This window comes from Phyllopteryx taeniolatus, chromosome 20 (assembly GCF_024500385.1).
Source record: "Phyllopteryx taeniolatus isolate TA_2022b chromosome 20, UOR_Ptae_1.2, whole genome shotgun sequence".
Taxonomy (NCBI): domain Eukaryota; kingdom Metazoa; phylum Chordata; class Actinopteri; order Syngnathiformes; family Syngnathidae; genus Phyllopteryx; species Phyllopteryx taeniolatus.
Genome location: NC_084521.1, coordinates 16,964,254 through 16,985,163, shown reverse-complemented (window position 1 = coordinate 16,985,163; position 20,910 = coordinate 16,964,254). Strand labels below are relative to the sequence as shown.

General features: G+C 45.4%; 3 protein-coding genes across 15 annotated transcripts in view; all 3 read left to right on the top strand.

The window, feature by feature from the left end:
* Nucleotides 1-5,016, top strand: part of LOC133469898 (receptor-type tyrosine-protein phosphatase mu-like) — a 70,349-nt gene extending 65,333 nt beyond the window's left edge. For all 3 annotated transcript variants that reach the window (XM_061757489.1, XM_061757488.1, XM_061757491.1), the window contains 5 exons: nt 1,907-2,038; nt 2,837-2,962; nt 3,578-3,741; nt 3,972-4,107; nt 4,199-5,016. In XM_061757489.1, the coding sequence (XP_061613473.1) occupies nt 1,907-2,038; nt 2,837-2,962; nt 3,578-3,741; nt 3,972-4,107; nt 4,199-4,252 (612 nt within the window). In that variant the 3' untranslated portion in view covers nt 4,253-5,016. The remainder of the gene's footprint in view (nt 1-1,906; nt 2,039-2,836; nt 2,963-3,577; nt 3,742-3,971; nt 4,108-4,198) is intronic.
* A 1,151-nt stretch (nt 5,017-6,167) lies between these two features.
* xrcc2 (X-ray repair complementing defective repair in Chinese hamster cells 2) lies at nt 6,168-12,507 on the top strand. The gene is made up of 6 exons (XM_061759152.1): nt 6,168-6,203; nt 6,425-6,506; nt 9,772-9,807; nt 9,896-10,105; nt 11,385-11,655; nt 12,138-12,507. Exons 1-6 carry the CDS (start codon nt 6,183-6,185, stop codon nt 12,415-12,417), a joined length of 900 nt encoding a protein of 299 aa, XP_061615136.1. The 5' UTR covers nt 6,168-6,182; the 3' UTR covers nt 12,418-12,507.
* A 1,062-nt stretch (nt 12,508-13,569) lies between these two features.
* Nucleotides 13,570-20,910, top strand: part of LOC133470583 (histone-lysine N-methyltransferase 2C-like) — a 69,434-nt gene continuing 62,093 nt past the window's right edge. For 5 of the 11 annotated variants that reach the window (XM_061759131.1, XM_061759135.1, XM_061759133.1 and 2 more), the window contains exons 1-4: nt 13,614-13,945; nt 17,699-17,860; nt 18,594-18,679; nt 20,516-20,885. In XM_061759131.1, coding sequence (XP_061615115.1) covers nt 17,700-17,860; nt 18,594-18,679; nt 20,516-20,885 — 617 coding nt within the window. In that variant the 5' untranslated portion in view covers nt 13,614-13,945; nt 17,699. Of the gene's footprint in view, nt 13,946-17,698; nt 17,861-18,593; nt 18,680-20,515; nt 20,886-20,910 lie in introns of all 11 variants that reach the window. The other 6 variants (XM_061759130.1, XM_061759134.1, XM_061759138.1 and 3 more) reach the window with 5 other exon arrangements.

The window sequence follows — 20,910 nt, the reverse complement described above, 5'->3', positions numbered from 1 at the left end:
TTATAGGATGTGGGACTTCTTCAACTTCGGTCAAATGGATGCGCCAAAAGCAATCAAACATACCGAGGGGGTGATAGCTTATACAGGACCATGTCAAAGCACAAAATCTAATGGTTATTGTGGACTCGAATCATCAAAATCAGCGCACTCGTGGCCGGTGACATATTGTCACGGCCGAACACGGCACCTGACGACGGCGGCGCGGTCGGAGGAAGCCCGGGTAGTTCAACGGTCGGCACTGCCACGTTCACTCGTATCAAGTTACCCACCAAGCCGTGTTGCCTCTGCTGAAAGTTGACACTGCGGAGTCAGGTGGTTGTGTTGACGTTCCTCTCATCCTCTGCGTGCGTCTTTAAAAAGTCAATCCATCGCTTTTTTATTTGCTCATTTTTTGAACCGAGCTGTTCCGTAAATTGAGGATATCTGCTTCGAGCTTCTTTAACTTCACAGTTTAGCTCAGCGATACCTGCTCCAAGACAAACTTAGTTTTGCATTTGGAAGAGATGACAAAGTAAGAAAATGCGGCATTGTGAATCTGTATTGGTCCAGCTAAGCAAGTCCTGGTACACAGGAGGATTTTTCAAATCTTATCTGTGACTGACCCCACACATGAAGATAAAAATATCTGACACGAGGCAAGTGTTGTGAAGGACCGAACCACTGCAACAGTTGGAAAGGATTTGAATTATCAATGTAAGATCACCTGTGACAGGATACTGAGCAGTTCATTTCACAGCTAAGAGGGTCAGGCTTTGAAGATAGGCAAGTTGTCTTGGGCCAAAGTGATGCAACGTTCCATCATCCCCACATAGAAGATCAGGAAATACGTCTTAATCCATGACTCGCAGCGAGCACCAACGTGGAAACTCACACCTTGTGACCTTGTAGCAGAATCCTCAACAGCCACGAGGACAGGAACAGGCAAACATGATAAGGCAGAACTCTCACTTGGTTGTGTTGTAGCGTTTGCATGTATGACTGTCGGAGACTGACCCTGGTTGCGTCATTTTAAATAGGGAGGTGTAGTTGACTGTGGCTAGTAGAATGTGATTAGCTGTCTGTCATGAAAGACTGTGTCAAAAGCAGGCATTGAACAGTTTTGGTTGTACTGGGTGTGGTGTGCTCCAATAATCTCAACACAGAGAGATTCTGTTCCACCAAAGATCTCGAATCCACTCCGCCAAGACAGAAATCTCTTGTGATCAAACGTGAGCTAACAAAAACAAAGAAGAAACACTACCAGATGTGCTGCGCCAACTTGGTGTTCCCGAAGGGACTGGAGGCGGGAGTGTGGTACAATGGCAATGTTATCAATCAAAACATTGAAGACTAAAAGACTTTGGAAAATACTCTTTACCGTCTGGTGAATACTTTTATGCGAAAAAAAAAACCCAAAACACATCGGGTTGGACATGTTTATTTGATTTATGGCCGCTTCCTTGATTTCTTGATTGGCTACATTCCGTTTCAGGGCACGATCGAGAGGACAGTCGACTTTCCCCACACGTGAAGATTTTTGCTCGTGAATATTGAACAGTGATTGTCGGCCCCGACCCGGTTGGAAACTATCATCGGTACCAATTCACTCGTAACACACCTCTGACTTCAGAACCGTCTTATAGGATCGTCTTCGAAGACCTAAGATAGTCTGGCGTTTGACACCCTTGGTCAGGCGGTGACAGAATCGGGACAAAACAGCCCGACTGTCATGATGCGTCTTTTAGGCCTAACACAAGTACAGTGTGCTGACGTTTTAAGATGTGACTGCAAGATTGCATGACTTAAGACTTGCTTGTCTGGGGACTCCACTTGACTCGGTTGATTTTGGCCACGGTAACTTGATATTTGCTTGAAAGTTTACGATTAAGACTTTTGTGACTCGGTGCAACTTGTCTGCGCCTCTCAGAGCTACAAGCAACCGTCGGCCTTCATCGTGACCCAGCATCCTTTGCCCAACACCGTCAAGGACTTCTGGCGTCTGGTCCTGGACTACCACTGCACCGCCGTCGTCATGCTCAACGACGTGGACCCCGCGCAGGTCAGCGCACGCGCACACACGATGACATCATTCGATTTGACAATCGAGTTCGATTGTGATCCGTTACTTCCGAACACAGCCACAGTTCTTTATTTCGACGTTACTTAGCCAGGTAAACGACCAGTTAACAGTTCAAACCAAACATCTCTTTTGCAACGGCGACCTGGCCAGGAAGGCAGCAAGTTAAATGTCAAGTCCAAGTCAATCTCATACAAGTTTATTTCACTTGGTTATTTTTACCTCCACTCTCAAAACGATACAAAGAAATAAATACATTGAGTTGAACAAATTCTAGGTCACATTAATGGTAGAAAAGATTTTAAAATGCTTTATCTTGGCATTTGAACTGGGGTGTGGATACTTTTTTGAAATACTTTTTACATCCACTGCAGCCTTGTTCCTGTTTTTGTAATCTACCCGGTGAGCCGACAGTATTGTGCTGTTAAACAAGTGGAAACAATCTAGTATAAGACCATTTCTTGGAACTGGATTTGCCTTCATTTATTTTACTATTTTTTTAATATTGTATTTTAGAAAGATTTTATCTTTTAGATTACGTGATATATTCAGTGATATTGTCCAGCAATATCTGAATTTGCACACACATATATATATATATATATATATATATAAATCATTTGACATTCAAAGCGAGAATTTCTTTAAGGCATTCGAATGAGCTGAAGAAGTCACGAGAAACGAGGTGGCTAGCTAATTAGCGTTAGCAGCGTTAGCGTGTATGTATCTGCGGACTCATTGTTGAAACGTGTTTGAACTTGTTCCCCGCTTGTCGTCCAGCTGTGTCCTCAGTACTGGCCCGAGAACGGGGTCCACCGTTTGGGCTCGCTGCAGGTGGAGTTCGTGTCGGCCGACCTGGAAGAGGACGTCATCAGCCGCATCTTCAGAATCTACAACAACGCCAGGGTAACAAAAACAACACCAGTGCGTGCGCCGTTTCCCGCAAGCTGTCCTGCTCTACCGCTGCGTTCACACTACAGAGGCCATGATGCCCAAATGGGATTTTTGGTTCAATCCGATCTTTTGACATAGTCGTTCACATGACAAGAACAAATGCGACTGCGACTGCGACAAATGGGATGCGTCCGTGATGTGACGAGCATGCGGAGCCAGGAAACTTTCCTAGGGGTGGCCCAAAAAGAAGTAGGGTGACCACGAAAGAAAATCATCAACAGGCGGGGTAGGGGGGCTGAACAAAGTCCCCCCCACCTGAGAACCAATCTTCAGTGGGGGGGTGGGGGGGGGGGGCTAATGGAACTTTTTGACCAGATTATTTTTTCCAAATGTTTGTTGACACCTGGGGGCGTGGCCATTGGGGTCTATGGTGGCCACTCTTGAAGGTCAAGGTACGACTGTACTTGTGGGGTGGGGGGGGGGGGGGGCACATCCAATCACTCCCCCCTCCCTCCTGCGCTCTGGATTCAGCGGGTCTTCTTCTTCTTCTTCCTCTTCCTCCCACTCGCACATGTTGAGCTTTTGAGAGGGTTCCTCTCCTCACCTTCATGTTGTCTCCCTCCCCAGCCCCAGGATGGCTACCGCATGGTCCAACAGTTCCAGTTCTTGGGCTGGCCCCGGTACCGGGACACGCCCGTAAACAAGCGCTCCTTCCTGAAACTGCTCCACCTGGTGGACAAATGGCAGAACGACTACGACGGCGGCGACGGACGCACGCTCGTACACTGCCTGTACGTACGCCAAAACACTACCACACGGACTACATCCGCTACTACATTCATCCAACATGCAAACTGCACTAACTACCACCCAGTTAGCCTACAATACGAACTGTTGCATTCGCTGACTCGTGATACTCATTAGTACTTTAGCTCCTTCTGCTGGTGACAGTTGGAACATGTACTTACTGTTTTGTTTTTTTCTCGACGCCCCCATCATTCCTCGCCCCATTACCCCTCAGGAATGGCGGGGGCCGCAGCGGTGTGTTCTGCAGTGTCAACATTGTGTGTGACACGCTACGGCAACAGCGTTGTGTGGATGTTTTTCATGCGGTGAAAACGCTGAGAAACAACAAACCCAACATGGTCGACCTTCTGGTAACACGCACGCACGCAGACACACGCGGGTGACGGGTCTATTTGAAGGTCTTTTCTAATGTTTTGTTTTGTTTTGTTTTGTTGTTGACAGGAACAATACAAGTTTTGTTATGAGGTGGCTCTGGAGTATTTGGCATCTGCGTAGAGGACTACGCAGCTTCCTCCTCTTCATCATCCTCATCAGCCTCCTCCAATGGCAACACTGCTGCTGTACAAAACAAAGCCCAAAATGACGAGCCCGACGACTGACAATGGATGAAGTGGACAACGTGTTTTTGCACTGTTTTTGTCTTGCTTGACAAACTTCAACACACATACATCACATGCCACATGTGTCATTTCTGTGTTGGTTGTGTGTTTTGTGTGGACACGTCCCAGTGGTTTGCATTGTCACACCCGAGTGGGCCATCCATTCAAAGACTTGCCCAAAGTTGATGTGCGCTACTTCCTGTTTGTCACATGATGAGGATGGCAAAAAGGTCACCTTCATCGTACGGACACACACACTATTTTTTCTCCTATTGTATTTTCTTCCTTACAAGAACTTGAACACTGTGTTTGTGTGTGTGAGTGAAAGAGAGAGAGAGAAATTAGAGCACAGTTGTCAGTTGTAAGCTCAACTAGAAATTCCAAAAGTGGGCCGCGTGCAAAGGACGCGCAGTTTTGATTTTGGATTTGGCGCGATTGTGTGTGTGGGGTGGGAGCGGCGCATAGCCAGAGAGTGCGAGTGGTGACGTTTGATATTTTGTACATAGAAGCGCCGCAAATACAAACGCTATTTATTCTCCTTGTTGTCCTTATGAAGCATGCAGAAATGTCTGGTGCTGATTATAAATGTATTTATTGAAAAGTTGTGTATTCGTGTTGTTTTGTCGACAGCTTCCACAAATAAATCGGTATGTTCAAACATTTGCTGGTGTCGGCACACATTGTCCTCCAGGCCACTGGGAGGCGGCCTCAACAACTTCCAAGAGCTTTGACTCGTTTGAATGTCAGCGACAGCATTGAATTTTTTTTTTGTCAGCGTTGAAATTTGTTTTCCTTTATTTTATAATATAACAAGTACAATGATATCAATTGGACAGTGTAATATGCACATATTTGTATAAACAACAAATACAAAGAATGACAGCTTTGAAATAATGGACCTTATGCACGGGCAATACATGACGCATTTCCGGTCAAAAGGTTAGTTTGCGTACGAATTTCCATCCTCCGTTTTTGTCAGACTACTGCGACCCCATCTGTTGGAACGTAAATCTCATTCAATCTCAATGTGTGGTACTCTTGATTGGGACCCCATCCATTGTGCTGGCCTCAATGTCTTTCCATCTTGCCGAGTAGGAGGGATTGCATACATTCATTTTCTATACCACGTCACCTCATCATTGGGGTCGTGGTCAGTGGCGGGTGGTCTGTTTGCTACATTCAATACAAAAAAATTCATTGGCCTTTGGTGGGGACCTACCCAAATTCATCTACCACTTAATAGTCCCACTATTAAGTCAACTAATTTATACAAACCAGGAACGGTACGGTTAGAGCGTCAGCCTCACAGTTCTGAGGACCCGGGTTCAAACCCCGGCCCCGCCTCTGTGGAGTTTGCATGTTCTCCCCGTGCCTGTGTGGGTTTTCCATGCATGCACAACATGCATGAATTGGAGACTCTAAATTACCCGTAGGTGTGCATGAGAGTGCGAATGGTTGTTTGTTGGTATGTGCCCTGCGATTGGCTGGTAACCAGTTGAGGGTGTACCCCGCCTCCTGCCCGATGATAGCTGGGATAGGCTCCAGCACGCCCGGGACCCGCGTGAGGAGAAGCGGCTCAGGAAATGAATGGATGGAATTTATACAAACCAGGAATATGCTGGGGTTTTTTTTTCACTTATCTGTATTTCTAATTAAGTACAACGTGTCGGTATGTTTGCCACATGTGATTTATTTAGGTTCTTCTCTATGCATTTATTTAAGTCTACACTTCAATCCAGTTGGTGGCGGAAGTGCACCATTAAACTGCTTTGCCAACCGTTAATAAACACCACCGAAGAAGAAACTGAAGCAGGAAGTGATGCGCAATGACCGAAAGTGGCGCGCAGGTGAGATGGCGAAACATTCACGATTCCATTTTACCACGTGTGTCTATAAACGTTGCAAATGACATCCACTTTACAGTATGTTTCTCCATATACTGAACAACATTGTAAAGTACGTCCACTTGATGTGTTTCCACGTGCACCGTCACCGTCTATTCGAGTGGTGATAGTTGCGGGCGGGTTCCGTCTATAACGTGCGCCTCCTCAATCAATTGTGTGTGCAGCTGTTCGCCCGACTCGATGGCCGCCGAAGTGTTCGCGACATCGAGTCTCGCCTCTTTCCCCAAGACGGAGGACCCGGACCTGGTCAGTCACGCAAGCACGTTCACGTACACGTACAATGATTGACTCGTTGCCGACTCCCGAATGAGCACTCGAAGCTTTTCAGAGAGTTGACTGCCGTGCGTGACGTCACTGCTGTCACATAATTACTATGTACCGGATCAACGTCAACTGGTGGACCTTCCCTCGTCGAAACTGAACAAATGAATCAATTATAATAGCTTATTGTTTGAAGATGTGTATATTTTACTTAAAGAATCCCAACAAATACGTGTATATTCCGTCCTGTGAGGTGTTGCTCAATTTGTATTGAATCCGAATCCTCTTGATTCGCCAAGTATGTCCCAAAAACACACAAGGAATTTGTCTCCGGTCGTCGGAGCCGCTCGAGTACGACAACAGACGGTCAAGTGACCGAGAGCGCTTTGGAGACAGAAAGACATGGACAAAAAAAAAAACAGTCACTGAGCAATAAAGGCTTGCTCGTTATCTGGTAATGCCGGTACATTTAAAAAAAAAAATTGCAGAGTCCTCTCGCACTTCGAGCAGTTTGAATGACTAATATGAAGATATTTTGCTGTCAAAACTTATGAATTTGTCTCATTAAAATCCAAGCAGTATCCTAGAAACAAAATCATTTTTCTGTACGTGCACAATGCATCATGGGATGTATTTGATTTTCTAGTGACCGTTGTGGCTGGCAACCTTTTAAGATGCTTTATGGGATACATTGAGGGCACTACATCTGCCAGGGAGAATCTCAACTACGAGGGTTGGGCATCTTCTGAATTGGAGCAATTTTGGTTCCGATTATGGTTCCTTAGTTCGATTCCGGTTCCAAACGATTCTCGATTCCACTTCTTTTAGGGGGGCTGGGTCAAAAAAAACGTTTTTCAAAAGTTTGCATGGTTTAAAAAAAGGGTGTCCAAATGATGAACATCCATTTTCTTAGCAGCCTGCAGCATAGACTAAAATGAACATTTGACTCGAGTTTCTTTATAACCAGCATCAATATCGAACCTATGAACTCAAAGGCAATGTGTGTGGAACTAACCCAAGTGACTTTATATTCAGGAATTGTTTCAGCTAAAAGTTAAATATAGCATTGTTAAAATCGTCATTTGAACTGTTTTGACGATTTTATTTTGTTTCAGTTACCCAGTTGACTGAGAGTTGACCTCACATAGCTGCCCCTGTGTTCGGTTTCATCACGTCAAAAGCTTTATACAAGCCCGATTCCAATGAAGTTGGGATGTGGTGTTAAACAAAAAGAAAAACAGAATGGAATGCTTTACAAATCATGTTCAACCTATATTTCATTGAATACACTACAAAGACTACAAAGATATTAAATGTTCAAACTGATCAACTTAATTGTTTTTAGCAAATAATCATTCACTTAGAATTTGATGGCTGCAACACGTTCCAAAAAAGCTGCGACAGGCAGGTGGCCAAAAAGACGGAGAAAGTTGAGGAATGCTCATGAAACACGGCTCATTGGGAACGGGTGGGGGCCATGATTGCTTCCCTCAATTGCTCCGTCATTCACAAGCAAAGATGGGGCGAGCTTCACCTCTTTGTGAACAAGTGCGTGAGAAAATGGTCCAACAGTTTAAGGACAATGTTCCTCAACGTACAACTGCAAGGAATTGAGGGATTTCATCATCTACGGTCCAGAATTTCATCCAAAGGTTCAGAGAATCTGGAGAAATCACCGCATCTAAGCGGCGAGGCCGAAAAACGACATTGAATGCCCGTGACCTTTGATCCCTCAGGCGGCACTGCATCAAAAATCGGCATCAGTGTGTAAAGGATATCACCACATGGGCTCAGGAACACTTCAGAAAACCAATGTCAGTAAATACAGCTCGGCGGTACATGCGTAAATGCAATTTAAAATTTACTATGCAAAGCAGAAGCCATTTATCAATAACACCCAGAAACGCCGCCGGCTTCTCTGGGCCCGAGCTCATCTGAGATGGACTCATGCAAAGTGGAAAAGTGTTCTGTGGTCCTACAAGTCCACATGTCAAATTGTTTTTGGAAATTGTGTACGTCGTGACCTCCGGGCCAAAGAGGAAAAGAACCATCCGGACTGTTATGGACGCAAAGTTCAAAAGTCAGCATCTGTGATGGTATGGGGCTGTGTTAGTGCCAATGGCATGGGTAACGTACACATCTGTGGAGGCACCATTAATTTGCAGGTTTTGGAGAAACGTATGCTGCCATCCAAGCAACGTCTTATTTCACCCCTGCAACGCCCCTGCTTTTTTGCAGCAAGACACTGCCAAACCACATTCTGCACGTGTTACAACAGCGTGGCTTCGTCGTAAAAGAGTGCGGGTACTAGACTGGCCTGCCTGCAGTCCAGACCTGTCTCCCATTGAAAATGTGTGGCGCATTATGAAGCGTCAAATACGACAACGGAGACTGTTGAACGGCCGAAGCTGTACATCGAGCAAGAATGGGAAAGAATTGCACCTACAAAGCTTCAACGATTAGTGTCCTCAGTTCCCAAACGTTTATCGAATGTTGTTCAAAGAAAAGGTGATGTAACCCAGTGGTAAACATGAGCCTGCCCGTCCCAGCTGTGTTGGAACGTGTTGCAGCTATAAAATTCTAAGTTCATGATTATTTTTTAAAAACAATCAAGTTGATCAGTTTGAACATGAAATATATGGTCTTTGTAGTGTATTCAATGAAATATAGGTTGAAAATGATTTGCAAATCATTGTATTCTGTTTTGATTGATGTTTAACACAACGTCCCGACTTGATTGGAATAGGGCTTGTATGTGCAAGTTTTAACTTGACTTCTTGTTTGAAGCTTGTATCCTTTTATTTTGAAGGGTACGCACCGAAACTCATTTTGGCACAAAAAGTAACTTCACACGCACTGTTTTTGAATGTATTTTTTAAATGGATGGAACCAAATGCTATAAAACGCTGATTCCTTTCCCGAGCCACCGATGAGGCACAAGGCTCGTATTTGCGATACCGTGAGACAATCTTGATGTGAATTTTGTCCCAATTCATTGTGATGTAAAGTTGCTACGGTGACGTTTTACAGTTTATGAATTGAACTACTAATAATGGCAATTGCTTGCGAAACTTTGGTCTTATATTAGTTGGCCAAATTACGTTGTAATGGCCAAATCTAATCAAAAATACATACATTTTCCCCACAGCCCATATGGCGGCCACATCGATGTACGCACTCAATGAGGCGTCTATGTACGTATGTCTATGGTGAGCATGCCAGCTGATGACGTCATGTGTTTGTGCGTCAGGTGCAGTTGTGGAGCTTTACGGACTGGAGGGAACAGGTGAGTTGGCGTGACAGGAAGCGGTGAGGTAAGGTGACGGGAAGTGGCTCGTCGTTCCTCTATGTTGTAATGCTTGCACGCGGCGCAGGTAAGACAGAGCTGCTGTACCACTTCCTGTGCCGTGCCATCCTCCCCGCCGAGGCCGGCGGCCTGGAACTGGAGGTCATTTTCGTGGACACTGACTGCAGCCTGGACATGTTGCGGGTGGTCAGCATCCTGGATGCCAGGCTGAGCAAAGCTGGTACGTGCGTACGTGCCCACGTCGACCGTGACACCGACGCATCAACAAACACAGCGGGTACGGAAAGTTTTCAGACCCCCTTCAATTGTTCACTCTTTGTTATATTGCAGCCGTTTGTTAAAATCATTGAAGTTCATTTTTCCCCTCATCAATGTACACACAGCACCTCATATTGACAGGAAAAAAACGGAATTGTTGACATTTTTGCTGATTACTGATGTATATACTGAGATATATACTGGTGTGTGTGTATATATATATACATACACACACACATATATATATGCACATCTGCCTCATGGTGTGTGTATATATATATATGTGTGTATATATATGTATGTATATATACACATGTATATGTATGTATATATACACATATGTATATGTATGTATATATACATATGTATATATATATACACATATGTATATATATATACACATATGTATATGTATGTATATATACACATATGTATATATATATACACATATGTATATATATATATATATACGTGTATATATATATACATGTATATATATACGTGTATATATACATGTATATATATACGTGTATATATACATGTGTATATATATACGTATATATATATATATATATGTATATATATACACATATGTATATATATATATACGTATATATATATGTATATATATACACATATGTATATATATATATACACACACACACACATATATATGCACATATATATATGCACATCTGCCTCACAGTTCTGAGCAGCGGGGTTCAAATCCCGGCCTCGCCTGTGTGGAGTTTGCATGTTCTCCCCGTGCCTGCTTGGGTTTTCTCCGGGCACTCCGGTTTCCTCCCACGTCCCAAAAACATGCGAGCTCGGTTGATTGAAGACTCTAAATTACCTGTAGGTTTGAATGTGTGCGCGAATGGTTGTTTGCTTCTATGTGCCCTGCGATTGGCTGGCGACCAGTACGCCCGTGACCCTTGTGAGCATAAAGCGGTACAGACAACGGATGGATATATAGGATGTTGGAGTACTGTAATATACAGTGAATAAACTGTAATATTAAAAGTGTGTGTGCGTGCGCGGCTGCCGCTGTGCCCGTGTATTTGTTTGCGTGTCTTCACGTGTTTTGTGTACGTGGGAATTTGTTTGCGTGTCTTCACGTGTTTTGTGTACGTGGGTTACTTTGCGTGTTTGTTTGTGCGTGTGGGTTCCTGTGTTTGCGTTTGTGGTTGCTTGTGGATTCGTTTGTCCGTGCGCGCGCACGCTTCACTTTTGTGCAAGTCTGTTCTCGCAAGTTCTTCATGTTTGTGTGTTCTTCATTTGTGCGTCTCTCCCTCCAGCCAATGCGTCGAGCTCGCCGTCGTCGCGCGACACGTGCGTGCGCGCGTGTCTGTCTCGCCTGCTGGTGGCGCACTGCCGCTCTTCTTGCCAGCTCCTCTTGACGCTGCACGCGCTGGAGGCTCGCTTGGCACGTCGGCCCGGCCTGGCGCTGCTGCTCCTCGACAGCGCGTCGGCCTTCTATTGGCTGGACCGCAGCGAGGGCGGTACCAGCGTGGCCAAGCAGGAAGAGAAGCTGAGCAGATGTTCGCAGCTGTTGGCCGGTCTGCTCAGGTGGGCGGGTCTTTTTTGGGTTTTTGGGCTGTGATTGGGTGTTGTTTTGTTTTCCAGTATGTTTGTGTTCCTGTTCTGTCAAAGCATTTTGCAAACACATTTTAAAAGTTTTTGTGTAAGGGTCATTGTCATATAATTCGATCAATAACAGTAAAGATGTGACCCGCTGAATTTGCTTTTTTTTGAAAATCTATTCATTTTACCGATACCAGTATTTGAATTATTGGCAGTTATCAAACGGTAATATTTTTTCTTCTAAAGAAAAACTGTTGCGTCAATAAGGATTGCCTCTACTATGAATGCTGAAAATGTGAAATCAAGAACTTTTTGAAAATGGGACATTAAGCGTGGGAGACATTTACACACAGAAAACAGGCGGCATCTAAGTATCTTAACTGTTACTGATGAAATTCTATAAAAATGACCCATAAATAGTTATTATTCCTGCGCCTCTGGCGTGCCACCCATCTCGCTCCTCTCAGGGATTACAGGATCAGCGTGTTTGCCTGCTGCCACGCCAACAGGAGGCGCTGCGGCCCCGCCTCGTCTTCCTCCGTCTCTGACCTGTGTCGCCCCTGGCAACAGTTGGTCACTCACCCCTTGCTGTGCTCCAGACTGGAAGTTGCTCCTGCGGGAGGCGGCGAGGCGCGCCACCGAAGTCGCATCTTCACCGTGCGTTGCACCGCCTCGCCCTCGTCGAGGAGCAAAGCTTACAGAAGTTGCTCTTTCCGTGTCTGCGACGCCGGCCTGGAATTTCTATGACGGTCCTCCTCTGACTCTTGTGAGACCCGTAGTGTAGAAACTGCATTTACTATCATCAATCCCTCAATAATAAAAAAAAAAAAAAAAAAAAAAGCGCTGGAGCAACTACTCAGAGTGACTCCTGATGTTCGCCTCCTCGTCCTCTCGTCGCCTTTCACCAGCGCCTCAATGCGCTGTGAACATCTTCTCGAGGACATTTGAGCTTTTGTTGTCCTCACATTCATGTCAACAACAACCAAAAAAACTTTCACATTTTGATGCCGCTAAAGTCTAGTCCAGGTCTATATGAGTTGAGTCTGGATAGTTTGTCAAGTCCAGATCCCAGTGAGTCCAGATACTTGTGATTCTAGTCTGACTCCTTATGAGCGGCGTGGTGGGATCCTCACAAATTCAGTCCAAAATTCTCAAAACTCCAGTCTGGACCTTTGCGAGTCAAATCCTAATCCTATTGAGTCTGCCCAGATCCTTGTGAGTGCCGTCCAGAATGATACTCGTGAGTCTCAAATCAATCTACCAAAACCTTTCTTTGACCAGAAAATAAAAACCCATGGAGGTCTCTTTTTCAAAAGGTGAGCTGGCCAAGAAGGTGCAGCACAAATAACGTCGTAACAACATAGACATAAAAGAACGCAATATAACACAAAGTACAAGTATACCTGAATATAAAAAGGAACATAAAAAACACAGTACAATTACAAAACTGAAAACTGTCCATGGACAACAATCCAGCCAGAAAGGAGAGCAGTAAATATTGACCAAATGTACAAAATGCTTAGAGTTAATGCTAATGCCTAGAGTTTAGTGCAGATCCTCCGGATTTCAGTCCGGATTCTTAAAGCTGCAGTCCGGGCCTTTCGTCCGTCCAGTTTGGATGGTCGGAACTCTAGTCCTGATCCTCGCGAATCCACTTTGGGTCCTTGTGAGTTTAGTCCGGAACCTCGCGAGTTGAAGTCCAGTCCGGGACTTGAGGTCTGATGACACGAACCGAATCACTACGAGCAGATCCGTGCGCGGGGTCAGATGCACTTTGACACTTTTAAAACAAGCGAATAAACAGACACACACAGAGACGTTATATATATATATATATATATATATATACATATATATACGCACACACACACAGACAGACAGACAGGCATTGAGACAGTGAGTGAGTGAGCTTTGCGGTGAGGTGACCTCAGCGCAGGCGGCCTGGATGCGTCCACGGCGGCCCTACTTTTCGTGCTGCCGCTGACAGGCAGACGGGCGGTGCTCCGGTCGCTCAAACATGGCCACCATGATGGAACCTCCGCTGTAACGTGAACGTTTTCGTTCGTATTTAGCATTTGGCTGCGAGCTAAAAGCGACTTTTTGTGCGGACGCGATGAGCGAGAAGGCGGCGGGCGAGTTGCTGTGATTGCGGCTGGCCGGCACTGTTGAGACAAATGTTTGCTGGCGGCGGCGGGCAAGTTGTCTGTAAACACGTCGCTTGAGTCGCGCTTCTCAGCAAGCTGGAGAGGAAAAGCAGGAGAATTGCATCCAACCAGTAAGAAGCGCTGCTCGGTTGCTCGCTTTTACGATGGACTTATGTCGCCTTTCGACGAGATTCGGGATGTTAGCGGCGTAACCTGGGCTAGCTATGCTAACGCTAGCTCGTGCTAACACAAGTCAACTGGGCGAGCGAAATGCTAATGCTAACGCTTGTGTTTACACCCTTAGTTGGCTCTCTGGAACCCCTCTTCCGAGCCCAACTTCAGCACTGACAACTATCGCCGCACCAAATTGAACGTTTGGGCTTTTTGAGCACATTTTGTCAGAGCGAGGCGTTTAATTACCTAATGAACTTTAGCTCGCTAACATTGCCCATTATTCCATCATGTCATCGTCTCCTTTTCTCTGCTCAGGGGTCTTGACAAAAGTCTCACATTGGCATTTTCCAATGTTGCTTTGCCGACAAAGCGGCCTAAATAAAAAGAAACGTCAGTTTAAACCAATGCGTGAAGTCGGAGTTCAAACACAGGTTCATCTCAATCAATTAGTGTCAAAAGTTACATTTAGTTGGGTAGTTCAATTGAAAAAGTGAAACTCAGAGAGATGTACCACACACACTCGGAGTGAAATATTTCTATGCCGCTTATCCTCATTAGGGTCGCGGGTACGGATACACCCTGAACTGGTCGCCAGCCAATCGCAGGGCACATATAGACAAACAACCATTCGCACAATTTTGAGTCTTCAATTGCCCTAGCGTGCATGATTTTGGAATGTGGGAGGAAACCGGAGTACCCGGTGAAAAGCCACGCAGGCGAGGCCGGATTTGAACCCGATTTGAACTAACCAGTCGCCACTGTGCCACCTGTGAAATATTTCATGATTGATTTTTTTTTTCAAAATATGACCTGGGAAATAGTTCTTTTTTTTTTTTGATGGTTACAGCAAAGGAAAACCCAAAAGTCACCATTTCTTGAAACCCGAATATTATGTAACAAACAATCTAGAAACAATGAAAATGTTTTTTAATATAGAAATTATGTAGGAATTTGCCCTCTTAAAAGTGTTTTCCCAAATCTTTAATCAATATCATGTATGACTCCTGAAATAAATTGAATGTATTCAGTGTTTGGAAATCGATTCACTAACTTTTTAGACAAAAATTCAACCAGTGTCACTGCGATAGAAATACCTGGATATTGGACAGTGCAGGTGACATTTCCTAAATTGTTTTTTTTTTCTTGTAAAGAGATCAGGTAAAATGAATTATGGACAAAGCAACAAACAATCACCAACCATTGTGACAAATAATAATAATGGTAAATCCATTCATACTTTATTTGAATAAAGTGCAACTAACATTTGGATTAACAGTAGGTTTACCTGCTACTTCGGATGCTATTTTTCAACATAGACATCATACAAATCTTACTGTAATTGTACAAAAAACAGAATGCTCCAATGCTCTAATTCTATTTATTAGTAGCCACTCACTAGTCATGATGTGTGACGTAGCGGTCACGCCGCTCTGAGAAGCCGGTGATGTCCAAGTTCGCGTCTGCGCCGAGTGAAACGCTGTACAGCAATGGTTCTCAGTGTGGCATGTCAGAATCACCGAATTAGAGCCTCAAACTGTGCATGACGTAACAATGTCCTAAACCTTTGAAGAACATTTTTAAACTACAGTTGTATTTCACTTTTAAGCACATTACACTTGCCTTTCATTTGTAATAACTGTTTTAGAGACATTTTTTTCGGTAGAATGTTTCAACTTTTATGTGCACTACATTTCAAATGAATCATGAAGTCATTTTTTATTTTGCTATATTTAAGTACAAGGTTAATGTTCCAACTGTGCATAATTGTACACTGGCTTACAATAAGAAATGATATACTGTAGATCTGAAATACTTTTGAGCAATAAAGCCTCATTTTTGATCAACATTTTTGCCTAGTGCACTACTGTATTGAATGTTGATCATGATGGTGGTACTCGGAGTGCCAAGTATTTTTTGAGGTCGTAATTATTTTTTGCTGTTAGCGTTTTGCGGAAGCAGCTACAGTACGTCCGTGATGGAATTTTGTACCGTGGCTCATTAAGCGTGTTCACCAACCAATCGTCGTGTTGTCATGAAGAAAACCTGCTTGAAATGTCTCACAAATTGCCGTTTGGCCTCACTTACTTCTTGGTTCCTTTTCAGATTGCTTATATTCCACAAATTGTCGACAGCGGCGGTCAGCAAACCGTTCTTGCGCGCCCCTCGTGTATTCTCCTCAATCATTCCTTGTTCCTGCAAAAGCAAAATGCATCCATACTTCTGATTTAAGCTTCACAGGATGTTCCCCAACGTCTTCAACAAACAAGAACAGTCCATTTGCCTTGATGCAACCTTTGCGGCTACCGCTCGTTAAGTTTAGCGCTCTGCTCGGTGGCCTGATGGTACCGTCGTATTTCCCGCACTGCGCAACTGGATCATGGGACATGTGGTTTGCTTCTCAGACCGGCCCACTCAATAGCGCCAGAAAAAAACTACACCGTTTGATACTCCCATGATCCCCTGCGACGTCACGGACAGGAAATTTTAATCCAGTAATACTTTACGTCTTTATCATTAAAAGTGCTAAAAAAACACACACATGCGCATCCATATAAAGTCTGCCCTGCGTAAATTCAATGCGTTATTTCCTAGTATCGATACAATCGATCGATTACCTTTTAAAATGATTTGAATCGATATTTTTGCCCGGAAGGCTAACTAGCCAAGGACAGATCGATCCAATTGGATCGTAGGCATAGAAATCGTTTTCCACTAGTGTATGCTTAACTACTTTATATTGTATTCACTCGCCTGACTTGACTCACATATGATTTGAAGTGATTTCCTATTCTAAATCCATACGGTCTAAGTTGATGCTGGTCCACCCTTTGCAGCTGTAATAGCTTCAACAAGGTTTTGACGCGAGTGTATGGGAACTTTTAACCATTCTTCCAGGAGCATATTTGTGAGTTTACACACTGATGTCTGACGTGAAGGCCTGGCTCTCAGTCTCTGCTCTAATTCATCCAAAAGTGTTATATAGGGTTGAGGTCAGGACTCTGTGCAGGCCAGTCAAGTTCATCCATGCCTTTATGGACCTTGCTTTGTGCACTGGTGCGCAGACATGTTGGAACAGGGAGGGGTAATTCCCAAACGGTTTGACTATCCAAAATCTCTTGGTATGCTGCAGCATTCAGAGTTCCTTTGACTGGAGCTCAGGGGCTAAAATTCTAGACATTTCCAACTTTGTGGGAACACTTTGGAGATGGCCCCTTCCTGTTCGAATCTGACTGTGCATCAGTGCACAAAGCAAGGTTCAGAAAGACACAGATGAGAGAGTTTGCGGTGGATGAGCTTGGCTGGCCTGCACAGGGACAGGTCAGGAACCTCAATCCCTTATAGAACACTTTTGGATGAATTAGACCAGAGTCCGAGAGCCAGGCCTTCTCGTCCGACATCAGTGTATAACCTCACGAATATGCTCCTGTAAAAATGGTAATAAATTCCCATAAACACACACCTGAACCTTGTGGAAAGCCTTTCCAGAAGAGTCAAAGATGTTATCACTAAAGAGGGTAGACCAATGTCATATTAAACCCTATGCATTAAGAATGGGATGTCACTTAAATTCATGAGAGTCATGGCAGGTGAGCGAGTACCTTTGGCATACATGAAATGTGATGTGTGTACCTGCGCAACACGTCCAGGAAGTGACACCATTGAGCAGGAAGCAGGCGTTAACAACTGTCATGTTTCATGTTTTTACCCAGAATGCCCTCAGAGGACAGAAGAGCCCCACCTCCTGTCACTCGTGCCGGACGCAAAGCCGCCGCATCCGAGAAGCGGCCTCGCGGGCGACCTCGAAAGGATGGCGTAGGCGGCCACGCTGCGCCGCCGCCGCCTCCTCCTCCTCCCCCCAAGTCGAGGAAGAAGTAAGTGTGATAATCAAGGTCGGCTTGTATCAATAGTCAAATCATCAATACCCAAGTGGTTAATGTTCAGTGACAGCGGTCACTGTGTGTGTGTGTGTGTGTGTGTTTACACACTGTCACTCATCTTGGTCATTATGGTTCATAAAATGAAGTGTCCAACTATTATTCAAATCACGTTAAGGGATTTGGTGGAAAAGAAATCCTTGTAACGTATGTCTCTGAAAAATTGCAATTTCTTTCCCAGATTTTTTGCCGAAATGAAAAGAATCAAACAGCACAGTGTCCTAGCGGTTAGCACGTCCGCCTCACCGTTGGGAGGTTCAGGGTTCGAATCCGGGCTCCGGTTGGTTCCTACCATCCAGTGTTAGCAATGTGAGGCCCAAATTGGACTTTACGTTTGAATGCTTGTTTGTGTATATGTGCCCTGCGATTGGCTGGCAACCAGTCCAGGGTGTACCTCGTTCTCCGGCCCATAGTCAGCTGGGATCGGCTCTGGCTCCCAGAGACCCGGAATGGATAAGCGCTATAGAAAACAACCGACTCATTTAGCAAGAAAGACCAAATCAACGCTTGATTTTCGTTGTGGGCCACGCAGCGTGATCTGGCCCCAGGCTCTGACTTGGACGTCTGTGCTTTCGAGGAAGTGGCTATGTTGCATACTAGGGAGTCACGCAGCGACACAGTCCGCACCGAGTTTCATCGTCTGCACGCGGTTTTTTGTGTCTGTCCGCAGGGGGAGGAGTCGAGGCCAAGCCCAGGTGGAGGATGAAAAGGGCGCGGCCACGACGGAGAAAACTCCTCCTCTTGACAAGATGAAAGGTGAGGATGACGATGATGATGATGGTTTTTCCTGGCTCCAATTGACGCAGAGGTGGTCCTATTGTGATCATTCGGCACGTGCCCCTTGTCTTCTACTTCTACTGCTACATTGGAGAGACTAAGCAGCAGTTGCACAGGCGCATGGCGCAGCGTCTTCTTCGGGTCCAGAATCAGCGGTTTATTTGCATCTCAAGAAGAAGGGGCGTTGTTTCAAGGACATCATCGGCCCAATTCTAGATAGGGACCACCGCTGGTTTGAAAGCGGTGTAAGAGAAGCCATCTATACGGTGGCCCTGAAGCACAAAACATAATGCAACGGCAAGTTAAAATACACGACAGCAATTAACTCAACACAACATGAAACTAAGCTACGGGAAGAGGTCGGTACTGGTGGGGGAGATGAGACTCATCGCCGATTGGACGAGAGGGAGGACTTGATTGGACGCTTTGAGCAGGAAGTTATTCCGGGTCTGGTGTGCTATTTGAAATGAGCATGACCAGTGATTCAAACATAGCTGCTGCTCTCAAATAACGGTTTGACTCGGGACATATGTAACCCGTCTGATTTTGTACCGCTGCGTCACGCAACGACGACGACGACGACGACGACGCTTCCTGCGCGATCGACCGCGCCGGGGTTCAAACCCACGCTTCCACCGTGTCCCGTATTGGGAGCCGAGTGCACGGGCCGCTAACTCGACTCTTAAGGATTGGGGAGCGGGGTTTCTCAACGTACTTCCACACCTCCCATTACACAGAACATACGAGGTGATAGCGGATAAATATGCTCAGGCCTAAATCACAACATTCAAATAAGTGTGCGCATTTAAAAGAAGTTGGGTGCACTGAGGGCGTCGTCCAATCAAATGGTCCCTCTCGCGCAATCAGAGATGAGTCTTATCTCCCCCACGAGTACGTACCTCTTCCCGGTAGCTTCGTTTGATTTTGTTTGTTCATTGGCTGTTGTGTTAAGTTACTCGCTGTTGTAATCGGGTATTTGCTGTTGTGTTTTTTGATTTGCTGTGGTGTTTAGTTGTTGTTTTTTGATTTGCCTTTGTGTGTAGCTATTTGCTGTTGTGTTGAGTTGTTTTTTTAATTTGCGGTCGTGAGTTTTTTATTTGCTGTTGCATTTGTCACGATTAGTTAGTTATTTGCTGTTTTTTAAAGTTGCCGTTGTTTATTTTTGCTGTTTTGTTTTGCACTTCAGGGCCACCGTACATATATGTAAACGATAAAAGGGGGGAGGTTTGAGGCACCACCTGTCGTCTGCCGATCACAATGTCCTGACATCTCTCTCCCAAAGATGGCCTTATTCAAAAAGAAGAGCTGTTTTGCTACAAGACGAGTAAACGACTGGTTGCAGGATGATGGTGCTTTCACTAACCACACCGGGAAACATAAACACCACCCTGTTGTTGACCAGCTTTTGGATGAAGGGAGAACAGTCCAGTGGCCTTCATTCAGCCTTTGTGTGTGGAACAGCAAAGTGTTTGTATTAACGCAAAGCCGACGATAGGAAAGCAAATGTCATTCTGTCTCAGCTTGCTTTGCCTCCATGTCCTAAAACAATATTTACCTCTGAAAAGCTACGAAATGTTCCGGCACGAAAGAAAATCTGCCGTTCGTCAGCGTTTTTAGGTGCGACTTCCAGCTATTTGTTATCCAGCGGTCGAGATACTGAAATTGCAGTTAACAAAAATGACAGCCAATTTAGTCCAACGCTGGTCACGTAAGAAGTTTTCCCTGTCTGAGAGGCTTTCAAAGCCCAGATGTTGGTTGGTGATGAAAATGACTCCTTTGATGAGGATTTTGATTTGATTTGATTTTTGTCGGCAGAGAACGTGACAAGCGGACGCCGTGGCTCCGCCTCCAGGAGGAGGTTCAACACTGACCCCGCCCCTGCCGTCCCCGAAGCCCCTCCCAGCGACGATCCCGTTCCTTTTACCCTGCCCCTGACATCCAACTCTGAGGAGGAACTGCCTCAAACCGCTCCCGTTGCCCCGCCCCCTTCTCCACACAGCCTGGCTCCCAGCCCGAGCGCCGCACCCATTGAGGCAGAGGTAGGCGGAGCCAGCGGAGGCTACAGCCCCGCACGGTGGCCCCGCCCGCGCCTCGATGACGACGACACACCGTCGCCGCTTTTATGCCGATCCCCGTCCGAAGACTCCGGCTCGCCAACGCCCAGCCTGGGACACACCGAAAGACGGTGAGTGTGTGCGTGGCGAGGCGTG

What these genes read in the sequence shown, in the direction of transcription:
- xrcc2 (XM_061759152.1), top strand. Translation starts at nt 6,183, where the DNA reads ATGACCGAAAGTGGCGCGCAG. An exon ending in CGCATCAACAAACACAGCGG is followed by an intron (nt 10,106 to 11,384) that starts GTACGGAAAGTT and finishes CTCTCCCTCCAG; the next exon opens with CCAATGCGTCGAGCTCGCCG. An exon ending in CTGTTGGCCGGTCTGCTCAG is followed by an intron (nt 11,656 to 12,137) that starts GTGGGCGGGTCT and finishes CGCTCCTCTCAG; the next exon opens with GGATTACAGGATCAGCGTGT.